The sequence below is a fragment of the Caloenas nicobarica genome, chromosome 1, assembly GCF_036013445.1.
Source record: "Caloenas nicobarica isolate bCalNic1 chromosome 1, bCalNic1.hap1, whole genome shotgun sequence".
Lineage (NCBI taxonomy): Eukaryota > Metazoa > Chordata > Aves > Columbiformes > Columbidae > Caloenas > Caloenas nicobarica.
Genome location: NC_088245.1, coordinates 62,902,416 through 62,916,327, shown reverse-complemented (window position 1 = coordinate 62,916,327; position 13,912 = coordinate 62,902,416). Strand labels below are relative to the sequence as shown.

The 13,912-nt window shown below is 42.3% G+C and overlaps 1 protein-coding gene across 2 annotated transcripts in view; it reads left to right on the top strand.

Annotated features, from left to right (window-relative positions):
- Nucleotides 1-13,086, top strand: part of DGKI (diacylglycerol kinase iota) — a 178,196-nt gene extending 165,110 nt beyond the window's left edge. For both annotated transcript variants that reach the window (XM_065658069.1, XM_065657275.1), the window contains 3 exons: nucleotides 7,161-7,197; nucleotides 9,038-9,137; nucleotides 10,542-13,086. In XM_065658069.1, coding sequence (XP_065514141.1) covers nucleotides 7,161-7,197; nucleotides 9,038-9,137; nucleotides 10,542-10,658 — 254 coding nt within the window. In that variant the 3' untranslated portion in view covers nucleotides 10,659-13,086. The remainder of the gene's footprint in view (nucleotides 1-7,160; nucleotides 7,198-9,037; nucleotides 9,138-10,541) is intronic.
- Nucleotides 13,087-13,912: the final 826 nt, after the last annotated feature.

The window sequence follows — 13,912 nt, the reverse complement described above, 5'->3', positions numbered from 1 at the left end:
TTATTTCAGTATTTTATAACACACTGGCTAGGAACCTGTGCATTTATTTCTAGTCTGGCTTTGCCTCACTTCCCTTCCATCCTTCCAATAATATGTTTCTGTTAAATTTAAGACCACACAACAACAAAAAATTGTGATTTGCATTTTATATTCATAGGTTGTGATCATGCCATTTCCCTTTTTTCCTTTCAACTCTTTTTATCTTTGTCACTAACGGGACAAGCTATGCAGCAACTGTTGTGTGTAAATACATTTGAAGCAGTCACATTTAGTAGTGTCTACCTGTTGAACTACTGTCATCTTGTTCACTGGTTGCTGGAGAGTGGTACAGTAATATTGTCACTGCTCTGTACACAGAGCTAAAGTCTCAGTGATTAGCCTTCTGCATTGTAGGAAATGTTTTCTAGTCCTTTAAACATTCTTGTAACTCTTCTCTGATCCCTCTTCAAAATATCAATGACTATTTGGACTTCCAGATGTCAAAATGAGCTACATTATTTCAGCAGTAGTGTTAGCACTAAACACAGAGACTGCCTCTGGCAATTAGTTAATACTTATTCCAATGCTTTAAAGTTACAGCTGAAACTGTACAGGGAGAAGAAAAAAGCACAACTCAAAGGAAGAAGCGATAATCCATCTGTTAACACTTGTTTTAATTGGGGAGGGATTTAGCTCAAGCTTGACTCTTAATTTTAAGCATTTACATATAGGTGTCAGGTAATCTATGGATCTAATTCCTGCATTGTCAACAGAGGTCTGTGACTCAGTTCATCTGCTCATGTATGACAGAGGTACTAGAGGAGACCTGTCCTCTTTCAATGGCAAATGGAAGTGAGGAGAGCATCTTTAATAGCAACAGACTTCTAGCATGACTAGCTCAAGGGAGACCTAGTCAGGGTAGTCATTGGAGCCCAGCAGCTGATTCAACTGACAGTTACCTATGCACTTCATTTGTTTAGCTAAACATAACTATCTAATGCCTTTTGCCCTTGGACATCCAGGACATCTGCATAGATCGACAAGATAACATATAAGGCCCATAGGAAACTTGTACTGGACTGGTAGGTAGAGCCCAAGAAAGCATCCCTGTCATTCCAAACGCATCCCAAGGCTTGCCTGTAGGCATACTGAATGGCACAAAGTATCTGTGTGTGGGCAGCTGAACTCTGCCCCAAATATCTGACTGAGGGGGTCTGAACTGCTCTTTTACTCTTTTATGTGTAGACACCTACAAATGGGTAGCTAAATGCAGTTGGCCTTATATCCAAATACTGGCTAGTTTTCTTACTAGTTGTAACAAGCCTTACCAGTGCTAAATCTCCCTCCTGTTTAACTTATTCTCTCATTAGTCACAGTGCATATACGTGCCTCTGAATTCTCTAGACAGACATCATTTCGCTTAATTTTCTTACTGTCTCTGGTCTCTTACACTGAACATGACCTGTGCCAATTCACTGTCATGGCTGCCTCTCCATTATTTTTCCTAGACACATATACCTTAACTTAGTCACAGTCTGACTCTGTTACTATTCCTTTGGTGGAGGTTTAACATGAGATCATTTAAGCTGGTAAGGATGTGAGCAAGGAATTTTTGACATGAATAGAGAAATGTGAGGGATTACGGACTGTTAGACAAAGACAAACCAGAAGGTTGATCAAATGTCAGCTCAGTTCCTCTCTCCCTGCTTTATCCCCAAGGATGGCAGGAAGCTTTTGCAGCTTTCCAGACATATGTCCTCTGGGCTTCTTCAAATGCATTGTTTATTTAACATTCTCCGGGGATTAGAGAGTGCATGGGACAATGCTCTAATAGGGGCCTCCTCTCTTCTCCCACCAAGCAATTAATGAAACTAATTTCTACCCTGGGCACTTCTCAGTCACAAATGAGCTCTCTTGCTGAATCATCATCATCATAATGTCCTTGTTTTTCTGCTGCATTCTCTGGCGTCTGGCACCTTCTCAACAATAATTAGTGTATAAGACCCAGTCCAATGCTACTAATATCTGAGGTGCTTTCCCTGTATCTAGTTTCTCATTTCTGCTGATATCCACCCTTGATTAAAGTGGGTCTTATTCCTGTTCTAGTAATTACCTCTGCCCAGCCATACTTCCTATGTAGTTTGTCTGCTTCCCATACATGACTGGCGATAGTTAATAAGAGCTCCACTGCAAAATACCCTCCAGCATACAGCACAGAAAACCTGTTATTAATCACATAGGGAAAACCTTCTGAATATCTTTAAAAAAACAACAAAACAAGACAAATCCCACCATACCAGGAATTTTAACTGCCTAGTGTGAAACTACTGGGGTGAATTGAACATGATATTGGAGTGACGAATGCCCCCCTGCCCAGACCACTGGGATTATGGAGGAGAGAAAATGGTGTCGTGAGGCGGTGACTGTCCTTGTGGAGACGGCTTTATGCCTTCTGCAAACATTCCGGGGACATTAATGTGAGAGGTTATTCTGTGATCTTGAGCAGAATGATTTCAGATGTTAAGGGGAGAAAAATAACCCTTCTTAAAGCAGAAAAAGCAGAGATGAGTCACACAAGGAGACTGCTGTGCAATATTGCCAAATACTTAGCAGTGGACTAGCATGAGCCTGGAATAGCAGCTGAAGCACCAATGTAGTAGGTGTCAGGATGACAGCAGCTTACTGCTGCAGGAACAGTTGTGCTGCCTCCTGTTCTGCAAAACAGTTTCTCTCTGTCCCCTGGGCAGGAAGGGCAGGTACACAGACCTATCCGTTGTTCAAGACTGCCTTCCTAAATCAGGGGTCTTCTGCTTGTAGTAGGAGGGTCACCTTTTAAGATGTCTGTAGCCAGGCTAAGGAACACTTAGCTTGAAACTGAGGGTCAAACTCAGTAGGTATCAGAACCACATCTGTTTAGTGCTGCAGTCAGCAACTGTCTCACGCCCATAATGCATGAACATTAGAGAAGAGTTAAATGTTTACTTGCTTAACACAAACAGAATTAAGGAGGGTTTAAGAAGCTCTGTTAGAAAAAGGATCTCCTAAATTATCATCTGTGTTTGGAATCAAACTTGGCTTGGAGTCTTTATCTGACAGTTCTGAACTATTTATAGTTTATAACCATTATACAAGGCATTCCAAGATTTGCCTTCTCCTTGTCTTCTTCTTTTCTATAGAGGCTCAAAAAACAGACAAGAATTCTGTACGTTATTCATCTAGGGTATTTTAATTTTAAACAGAAGAGAGAAAATAAATTTACAGTTGACTTAGGAGTTTGTCGTGGGAACTTCTGGTGGAACAGTCAGTCAGTAAAGCATCCCATCCTGAACATTTCTGTGACCTCAAACCTCAGTGTCCTTGCTCCATTAGATAGCATCCTCTGGTAAGAGGAGAATGCTTTCATTACTGTTAGCACTGCAAGTCAACAGTGAAGAGCCATCAGTGAGTTTGGATTTGCATCCTGAACAGATTCAGGAGTTCCAAAGAAGGCTTTTGGAAAGTAAATTTTGCCATTACAGAGACGTATGTCAAGGACAAGGTTTAAATAGTCATCAGAAAGCAACACTGAAGGACGGTGAGTTTGCCTGACATTTGCTAGTATGTCTAGATTTGCAGAATGTTTTATGGTAGTGGACATTTGTGAGGGACCTAAGCAGAAAACATTAGTTTTTCTAGAAGGCACAAGGTATAAAATAGTATATTTTAATGTATAATTTTACCCAATTTTAGGTCAACATGACTGAGAGACAGTTACTATGAAAGGCATGCTCCCATAGCCCATCTGCCCTCTATGTTACAGTGGAAATTCTGAGCTAAAAGACACTAGCAAGAAAAAACAGACACTGTTAATCTTCATATCAGGTAAAAATGAGGAGTATGCAGTTGGTAGAAGGCTTGAAATAATTCTGACTTTGCAGATTACTATTATTTTAAAAATGTTCCTTCATTGAAGGTAAGGAACCAAATCCAGTTTTATCCCCCGGGAAACAACCTCAATGAAGTTATGAAACAAAGGTGGTTTTGACAGATAAACACTCAGAAATGCTGATAATGTCCAACAACACTGCTTAAAGCAAATACCCTTCTTTCCCAGTTGTATGAAGGGGTGACAGGGCAAGGGACTGGCAGGGGTTAATAGCTGTGGGTCTCCTGTGGGCAGCTGTAACCACATCCATTGGAGAGGGCAGGGTGTGCTGCGGCCCGGGGGACTTTTGGACTGCATGGTGCTGTATATTTTGGAAATGCCTCTGAAATATGGTCGTTTAGTCTCTCTTTTATGTTGTAGTGAGCTCAGCTAAAAATCAGCTGCTTTTGAGTGTTGCCTTCCCTTCTCTCCTCCCATCCCCAGCTCAGACTGCTTTGCCTCCTGAGAAACTAGAGAAGGGCTTTGGTGGAGTGAAAGGGGGCAGAAGGAGAAAAGGAAAAAGTTAGTAATTCTACACAGACAGTCTATTGGAGATGTTAAGGAAGGAGAGTGATCTCAGCTGGGCTTCCCCTCAGTGTGTCATGCTTTTCAGCTCCTTTCATGCGAACTTCTTCCCCCCTGCCCCATCCTGCCATTCTTTAGCCCCCAAGTCGCTCTCTCTCTTTCTCTTTCTCTTTCTCTTTTTTGTTTTTATTTTTTTTCCCCTCCCTCCACCTCTCCACACATTTCTATCTTTTGTTTTTATTTCCCCCCCTGCTGTTTTCCTTGATAGAAATCTCACTCATGCATTTCCCTTCCGGATTTCTATTGGGTTATTTTGTCCTCTCTCTCTCTGCGCCTTGGTCCCCTTTTCTTTCTCTGCCTCTTGTCCCAGAGTAAAACAGCCGCCTTCCCGCTGGGTCAGGATGACAGTGCTGTTAGCTTTCCCAGTGCCAGCCCTTTCCACATCTGTGCAGCTTTTGTCCCAGGGCAGAGGGGAATTTGGAATGGTCGGTTGGCAGCGCCAGGGAGACTGATGTAAAAATGAGGTCCAAAAAGGAGGGGAAAGGGAATTAAGAGGAGGGCGTGAGATGGTTTAAGATAAGTACAACTGAAAATAAAATAAAGAAGTAAAGGGCACAGCTCAGGCTGTGTGTGAGTTAGGACATTTCAGCTTCGGAGGTAAGTCAGAAAGAATGAAACAAATGAATCCTTGTACCATGTTGTGCTGCTGATTGATTAACCCCAATATCTGGCCCTTCTGTATGACTGGGACAGAGTCGGGCCACTCCCGTTAAATGCTTTATTTGAGACAGCATCCAGGAGAGCAACCTTTGCACACAGGTGGGATGTACCTGGCACCTCCTAAGGTCTGTGCTCACAGGCTGCCCGCTCAGTCCTCAACTCCTCTGTCCCAGCCTTGCTGTTTCTTCCTGCTCCAGACCAGTTTTCCTTCACTCTTGTCCTTCCACCTCCCCACACTTACTCTGCCCCAGCTTCTCCTCCGTCTCAGGTCATATTCTTCTAACTTCTCTCCATCCTTCCTCCTAATGTTTTAACACCTTTTTTCATTCTTGTCCACTTACCAGGGCAAGTACTTCTATGCCCAATGCAGCCAACCTAGTCACCCTCTTCCATCTTTGCTTCACAACCTACTTTCTCCCATTCACAAACAGAAATAATAGTTTGCTTGGTGGTGTCTTTTCTAACACACTGCAGGCCATTCCTGGTTGCCTATCACTGGGACACGGCACTGCAGCATACCGTGGGGAATTGCCTCTATTTTTGAGAGGACATGATTTTCTCCTGGGAGATGTAAAGGAGTCCTTTTCTTCATCTATGTGTTTTTTTTTTTTTAGTTTCTCAGGCGTTATCTTTCCTCTCAACAAGAGGCCCTGCTTAGCACCCTGTATCCTTCTTCATGCTTGTGGGTGCTCAGGGGTCATGAATGATTCTTCATTTTGATAGGGAGGAGTGAACACATAGCTACTCAATGCAGAGATGAGAATGCATGGCGGTAGAGTCAGGGTGCTGTTCTTTAAACATTGACAGTGGCTAATGAGTTTGGAGAACTGCTATGATAGGTACGTAATGTCCTGTGCACTGGGGACTAAGCATAGTACTTTTTTGACCACCCCTTCCTCATGATGACAGACGATGAAGTGAAGGAGCTACTTGCAGCTCCAGGAGCCAAGGCAGCCAGCTGTCCCCAATGATACTGCATGAGTATGTTGTATTAATAGAAGCAGCGAGGGAGAGACAGGCTGCTCTAATACATTTTGACATACACTGAGAGTGAAAGGAGTGTAGAGAGGTTGTGTGTAGGCCTTTGTAAGCAAGCAGTGTGAAATTCCTCAGTTGCAGGTGAGATTTGCGGTAAGCTCTTGAGAACTCTTGAATTTCGAAGTCAAAGTGTTCTGAAGAGAAATATTCATGCACAGGAAGGAAAATTCCTGTAAAGTTTCACTGTTCCCCTCGCTAACTGCCCCATACCATCTGGCACTATGCTCCAGAGCAGTAGAGAGAAGAAGTATAAGGCAGACTGCAAACGGAAAAGTTTTTCTCATTTCAAATGCTATCCAGATCTTAGCCTGTAATTCAGTGATGGAATTTGCTGCTATAAACATCTGCCTGTAGTGAATATCAAGGACAAAAGAACATTAGCATAAATGCATTATTTTTTCCCACTTAACAAAAATCTTTTCTGTTTTTCTTAGTCTTACTTTCCTGATCATTGCTAACCAGTAGAGTACAGGATTTGCATATCAATATAAAGACCGCTGGGAATATTCCACCCTGATCTACATTCTGTATAATGCTATTAAATGGAGTAGCACAGGGATGTCATTCAGGATGGAATTTGGCTAATTTCAACTTCCTAATGACATTTTCCCTCTAGTACTAACAATAGATATTAACTTGCAATATATCAGGGTTTCCAGTATATCAGGATTTTCAATGCACTGTACTTCTGTGAACCACTTAATTGAGCAAGGTGAAGAGTGAGAAAATAAACTCCATGAATATTCATTCCTGGTATAATTTAGAGGCAGCTGCTCCCTGGTGCTGACATTCCAGCAGTGACTACGCATTCAGAACTTTGCTAGTGCAAGGGCTCAAACAAAGAAGTATTACCTGGAAATTTGGCATATTTGTGCAAATTGAGCTTTAAGTCAACTTCTTTTACATATTTGTACCAGGAATCTTCTCTTGGTAGTTGTACACTTTTAATCATGCAGACAAATGCCGTATGACATATCTTGACTGTCTTTTGCAGGTCCATCTGAATTACTGGACATGACAGACAGTGAAACGTAAGTATGATCTACTCTGCCCTTCACATTATGAGCATTACCCTAGCAGACCTCTCTTATTTTTCAAGTGCAAACTTTCTAATAAAAGAGCCTGTAAAAGACGCATCTCTTCAAGATCAAAAAAGTAAACAAAAATCCCCCTAAACCCAAACAGCAACCACCTTATATGTGGCTTTTTGGACTAAACCAAATGTTTCTCGAACTTTGAGAAGCACTTTCTCTCTATTACTGCCCATGCAGCCTTAACCTTTCTAGAGGAATACAAGTCTTGTATTGTGCTATGATGTTTCCAGAATCCAGTTATTGAGGAAGCAACCTGAAGGGTAAATTCCAGAAATCAGGAAATTACTTTTCTTACTCTACACCTTTTCTTCAATCACTTCTTGGTTCTATCAGTGTACTTTGCCTTATCTGTCCCAAGTGGCCACAACCTGTGCAGTCGAAGGTTTATCTGAAGTAGTTAGAACCATGATCACCTCTGTTTTTACATAAAAAGAGACTTTCCAATTACCAATTGCTCTATGTCTTGTTATATAATCAAGATGTCACAAGGAGTACATAAGGGAAGTACAAGTAATCCTGAGAATTATATTGAATATATGGGAAGCAAAAGTAGCCTTTCTCATGGGGTATAAATCTACCATTCCTCATCTGATAGTGCTCTCCTCTGCTAATGGAGAACACAAAAAAGGTTCTGCATAAGGTGCAGTGTGGAGGTGACGGAGTCTGGATGGACTGCACATTTCTCTTCATCCAGGAGCATAGCACAGCCACATAAATAAAGTGCAAGCTGTGAGGGCTTCCTTTTACAAAGGTCCTTCTACCATTAACTCTTAAAAGAGAAGGTTCAAGCCGTAACTGACAGCATGAATTTCTCTTTTGATCCTCAGGGGGAAATCAGATAGTGTCCCATTCTGAATCTAGTTCTCATGCAGCAGAGTCAGATTAATTACAAGGGTGCCTATTAATATTTCAACATGCCCTGCTGTGGACTGAGGTTGAAATTCCTTTACGCACTCTCACTTTCTGGTAGGTAGGTGCAAGGTTTTTCCTACTGCGTCTTTCTTGGACTATTTTGGAAGTTATGTAATGGCCTCATTTGTTGGACACTAGTATTAAGGACACCTTTTTAACCCACTCAAAGCATACTTTCCTCCTCTTCTTAGGCTAATCTAGATAGATTTATTTAACCTCATTACTCCAGTCCATCTCAGAATACTGTTACGTGTAGACCCAGTCCGAGTAAAGAGCTTTGCAATAAATCTGTTCCAACTACACAGCCTTGTCTCTTGAAAAGCTTCCCCAGTAACTAACCAGGCCAGCAGTGGAAAACAAAAACCACAGCCCTTGGTCTCGTACGTACAAGAGAGCAGGGTATTGGAACTAGGGCAGCAAGTGCACCAGTCATGGCTTTGATGGGCAGGATTTTTCAATGGTGCATCCCAGAATGAAGCTGAGGAAAGAAATAAAGGAAAAAACAAACACTATTTCTCTTTTGCCTGCTGTGAAGTAAGAAGGTGGCTGGTTTGATTTTTCAACAGTTAGCAGAACTGGTGGTTGAATGAGAATGTGGTGATCGGTCCTTTGAACGCATAAAACCCGTGCATGTTTCTTTCCCACCTCTCAGAAGTTCTTCGTCTGCTATTTGTGCATTGCAGGCTTTCCTACCGAGTCAAAGGATGTAGATGCTAAGGGAGAGAGTGCACAAGTCTGCCTCTGCCAGCAAGAGGGAACCTCGCAGAAATACAGCATCCTTCTCTGTCTTTCCTTTGCACCTCATGCTTCATAAATGTACATTCGTGTGATGTGTCTCACTGCTGGTTTCTGTACTTTGATCTAGGGGTGAGACAGCATTACATAAGGCAGCCTGCCAGCGCCATCGAGCCATCTGCCAGCTCCTGGTGGATGCGGGAGCCTCTCTGAGAAAGACAGACTCCAAGGTAACCCAGCTTTGTCAACGAGTTATAAAATACTGTAGCCAAGTGAGACAGAGCAGCATCGGTCCCTGCTGTGTGTATGATCGAGGCTTCCTTGTGTGTGCCAAGAGCAGCTCTTTTTAAACATGCCATTTTTATTTAGAAAACTGTATTGATTTAAACAAGTACAAGACACTTCAGTTCTCAACATGGGTCATCTTCATCATAGTGAGAGCCTGGCCTCAAACTATTCAGTGCATTGGGTGTGAATGAGGCACCTCCACGGCACAGCAGCATCCTTCTCCTGTGTAGTCAAAAGAGAGGCCTGTGGGCAAGGACCACCTAGAGGAGCTGTGGTTTGTGATTGTATAGCATCTGTGAGGCTTCATTATTGTGTCTGACTTGCTTTGTGAGGATGGCTAACCATTTTCTTTTGCCTTCACCCCTATGCTCACTGATGCGACACCACAACCCTCGTTCAGTGTACACTTGGCTGAGAAAGATGTCTGGGCAAAATTAAACCCTAGGAATATTCTGTCAACACAACAATCTGATCACTTGGGAACATGGTCCAGAAATTGCCCTTCTGGCATTTCTGAACATAAACATCCTGTGGTCAGCAGCTGAGATCTCTGGGTTCCAGAATCAGAAGCACCTTTGCTGCAGCAAGACAATTAAAAACAATTCCTACCATGTTATGCTGTATGGGGTAGCCTGTAAGGGGGGGATGGAGATCATCTTTTTTTCAGATAAGAGTACTGTACGTTGCGAAAGATACTTTCTGCAACAGCTGAAATCCAGACAAGTGGCTTCTGACTTGTTTATCTTCATCTGCAGAGAAATCCAAGGAGCAGGAGTGGTTTTGTGTAGATACAATAACGTTATTCCAATATTTTTTCATAGTTTAGGATCAAGACTTATGCTCCAATTTAACAGTGCTCATAAGGTAGATCAGATAACAGAGTAGCAAATTGATACACTGAAAAATGATTTATACCTGAGATAGAATGAGACATGTTGAACTCCTCTCAATGTCGGGCATCTCTCTCTGCACATCCTGGGCAAAGTGTGTAGTCTGTGAAGTGCACTTTCAAGTGTTAGCTAGAGCACTGTGCATCATATTCATTCACACAGGGATTGTAGTCCTAGAATGAAAAATCAGTTCCTTCCAGCATGTGAGCACTTCTGTGTGATGTATCAAATAGCATGTCGTTGCAGAACTGCATGATTTGTCCTAAACCACACAAGGACTTTGAAAATCTTTAAACTCTGATAGAAAAACTTGACTTTACTTATTTGTTGTACAAACTGGTGTTAATTCTCCAGACTAGCTTCTATCCTTCTTGCAGTGATTTCTCTGTGTTGCGTTTTCATCTGTTCTTCTAAATATATAGCACAAGACTTCCTCTTCATATTTCTTTGTTATAGGGTAAAACCCCTCGTGACAGAGCTCAGCAAGCTGGTGACCCAGATCTAGCTGCCTACCTGGACAGTCGACAAAACTACCAAATGGTTTCCCACGAGGATCTGGAGACAGCAGTTTGATGTCTGAAAATATCAAAGAGGATCCTTGGAAATCACAAGGCTGCACCTGAGGCACTCGGGCATCATGTGAGGAAGAAGCTGATGGAATCAACATGTCACTCACTGTCGTGGAAAATACCTGAGGACATGCCATCAGTTTCTAAGGGCTACTGAGTCTTGCCACGGAACAGTTAGGTTCCATGAGTTAGCCCATGATGGATGAGGCGGGACACTCAAAGGTCTGTGGAATCCATGGGCCACGGAAATTTACCTTTATTGCTTCCAGCAAGTAGCATGAACTTCTCCCATGTTCATCTGCACAATTTATTTAAAAAAAAAAAAAAGAAAAAAAATTTTAAAAAGTAAAGAGGAAAAGGGGTGTGGGGGAACCAAACTAACTGAGATATTAAAACATCTAACTAGGCCCTCCTCCATCCCTACAGTTTCCTTCATTCTTCTTATTCTCCCATTACCCTCACTTTTCATAAGTTTAATAGTACTTGTTATCTCTGTGTTAAGTCTTCACAAATGGTCAGGCAGAAGCAAAAAATCTGAGGAGCTCTGGATGCCCTTATGAAAACCCCAGTGTTTTTACCAGCTGCATTCCCTTCCTTGCCATCCTCTGGGAAGCTGTGTCCCCAGTGCTCAATCACTGAGGAGTTTTCTCACAACAAAACCTAACCTCCTTATTGTTGCTGAGTATATGGTTATGGTATCTTCATGAGACATTCATTTGTATGGAAAGGAGTTATATGGGATATTGTATGGCAGATCAGAAAGTTACCAGTAAGTTTTCTCACGCCACCACTGTGCGTATCATGACCGACACTATTCTGCTCAGGTTTCAGGCCTGCCTAAAAGTTGATAGCTGTTTTTTCACTTTTGAAAAGATGGATTTTACACTGGAGAGAGATCTGTGCAAGATGCAGGGGGTTCTGATGGACTTACTTATGGATCCAGTCCCCTTTGTGTAATGGCCAGATTTAGGAAGAAGATCAGCCTAGGTTTGCTGCCGTCAACAAACAAACGAGCACCACCTGGTCCCATTTGGAAAAGGAAAACCTTCTTTGGCTGAACCTGTAAGCTATCTGATTCCTCAAGCGAAGAAAGTTTCAGAGAGGCTATCCCACTGGAGAAGGACAAGCAGCAGCTCTTTGCCTCATTACTCACTATAGGCTTGGAAATGTAAAGTTTCTTAGCTGCTGTAAAGGCCAGCTGTGTCTTCTGTACTAGTCTGTTCTCTGTCTTACCTCAGAGACTGTAATCACACTGTAATCTCAAAAGAGGGGAAAGCAAACACGCATACACAAAATATTCACTTTCAGTTTTTTCCTATCTCTGGAAACATTTAAGGCCAGGTTGGACAGGTCTCTGAGCAACCTGATCTAGTTGAAAATGTCCCTGCTCATTGCATGGGGGTTGGACTAGATGACCCTTGAAAGTCTCTTCCGACCCAAACTAGTCTCTGATTCAATCACTATAGATAACTCAGCTGCTAGAAACAGCAGAGCTTCCACTTCCACTTCGTCTGACCAGTTCCCTGAAGACACTCACAGCCCACTTTTGACATAATTCTTGCAATAGATTATTGAATTTTGCTTTGTTGTTTGTTTTGAAAGATCTACCGGTGTTTGTTTTCATGCGCCTTGCTAGGTATAGGTCTCTGGTAGATGGCAATCATCAAGATTACATGCAGTTTGAAAACCATGAAAATAACTCAGGTCATTATCCAGATAAGTTTTTCTTCCTTGGTAGACATTGTGGAAATGAATGCAATCTTTTTCTTTTTTTTTTTTTTTTTAAACAAAACAAAACAAGAGTGATTGTTGTGGTAGAGAGGGAGGAGCTGATTTTTTTAAATCATTCTTATTTTTTTCTCTTTTTGAAAGTTCATTTGATATGAGCAAAATGCTTCTTTAGTGTTTCTTCCTCTGGAAGGAAACTATATATATTTGTAATCTATAGATCAATGGCGACATGAAATGTATTTTGTGTTGTTTTCTGTCCTTACCTTTCTTGTTTAAAAAATAAAATGTGAAAGCCAAATTCCTTCCCTTGATAATCATCCAGGGGCTTGTGGCAAAGGTCAGTATGTATGTATATTAGAACAGAATTTGGCAACTGTTAAAATAAAAAATCAGAGTGTAATTTTGGTATATGTGAAATTTCCACAAGGAAGATCCTAATGCTGTGGTTTCATGGTAGGCCTTGCATCATTTCCCAGCTGTGAGGAAAGATGTTACTGTAATACTTCTATATATTTGACAAAAATAAGAACTATATTATTATCAGTTTTATCTTTTTGCTTTGTTTTACTCATGTGAGGAAAGGAGGAAGCTTCAATGACACCAGGGGTTTGGTTCTGTCCTGTGCTGAGGCCGGACTGGTGCCTGAGCAGAGGACTGTCAGCTCATTGCACTTCCCTGGTCATTTAGTCCCATGAAGCAGGTGGAGCAGTGAAGGCTTTCTGTAATCACAGATAGCTTCCAGAGGCTACATGTGAATTATAAAGGAGCTGGGTCTGGTCCTTGTCAGTCCTCAGTGGTCTTCTCCTCAGTGAGATGTCCCTCATGCCCAGGGGTGACTGCAGCAGGGGCTGGCTCTGGGGGAGCTTGGCAGGACAGACAGATTTCCTGAGCTCCTTTGTGCCATTTGGACTGCTCAAAGGAGCTTAGAGCACATGAGACAGTCTGGCTTGCCTTTTTCGCCAGCAGCTGGAGGACGATGCTATGATCAAGAGTGAGCCTGTTGTGCCTCTGGAAAGCTGCCCGTGCTGCCTGCTCAGTAGGAGGCAGTTGCTCTATGATGAAAATAAACCTCAGCACTGGAGATAGGACGGAAGCTGGCTCTGTGTAGTGCCTTTAATATCAAGGTGTCCCAAAGCACTGCAAACATAATGCTTTAGATACTGGCGATGTATTGTGATTCTAGATAACAGCATGTATATTGTTTTCTGCAATGGCTCACACATGGCCAGGGATATCAGAAGTTGGTTCACTGAGGGAAAGAGTTTGGGACCAGGATGCTGCAGGATTATTCCTTACCTCTTTTCAAGGGAGATAAGATTCTTGATTTTGGACAGCCTCCAGAAGCAGGCAGACTCTGCAGCAGTGGACAGTGACACGTACGTATTGAGTCTCTTGAGCACTTGGGGGTCTGGCTTAGTACAGTATCATTGTGCCTGTGCCATGCAGGGCCCAAATTTCAGTGTGCAACTGGGAACCCACTTAAATGGCGTGCAAAACATTTTTGTTTACCCAAAATGTCTGTTCAGT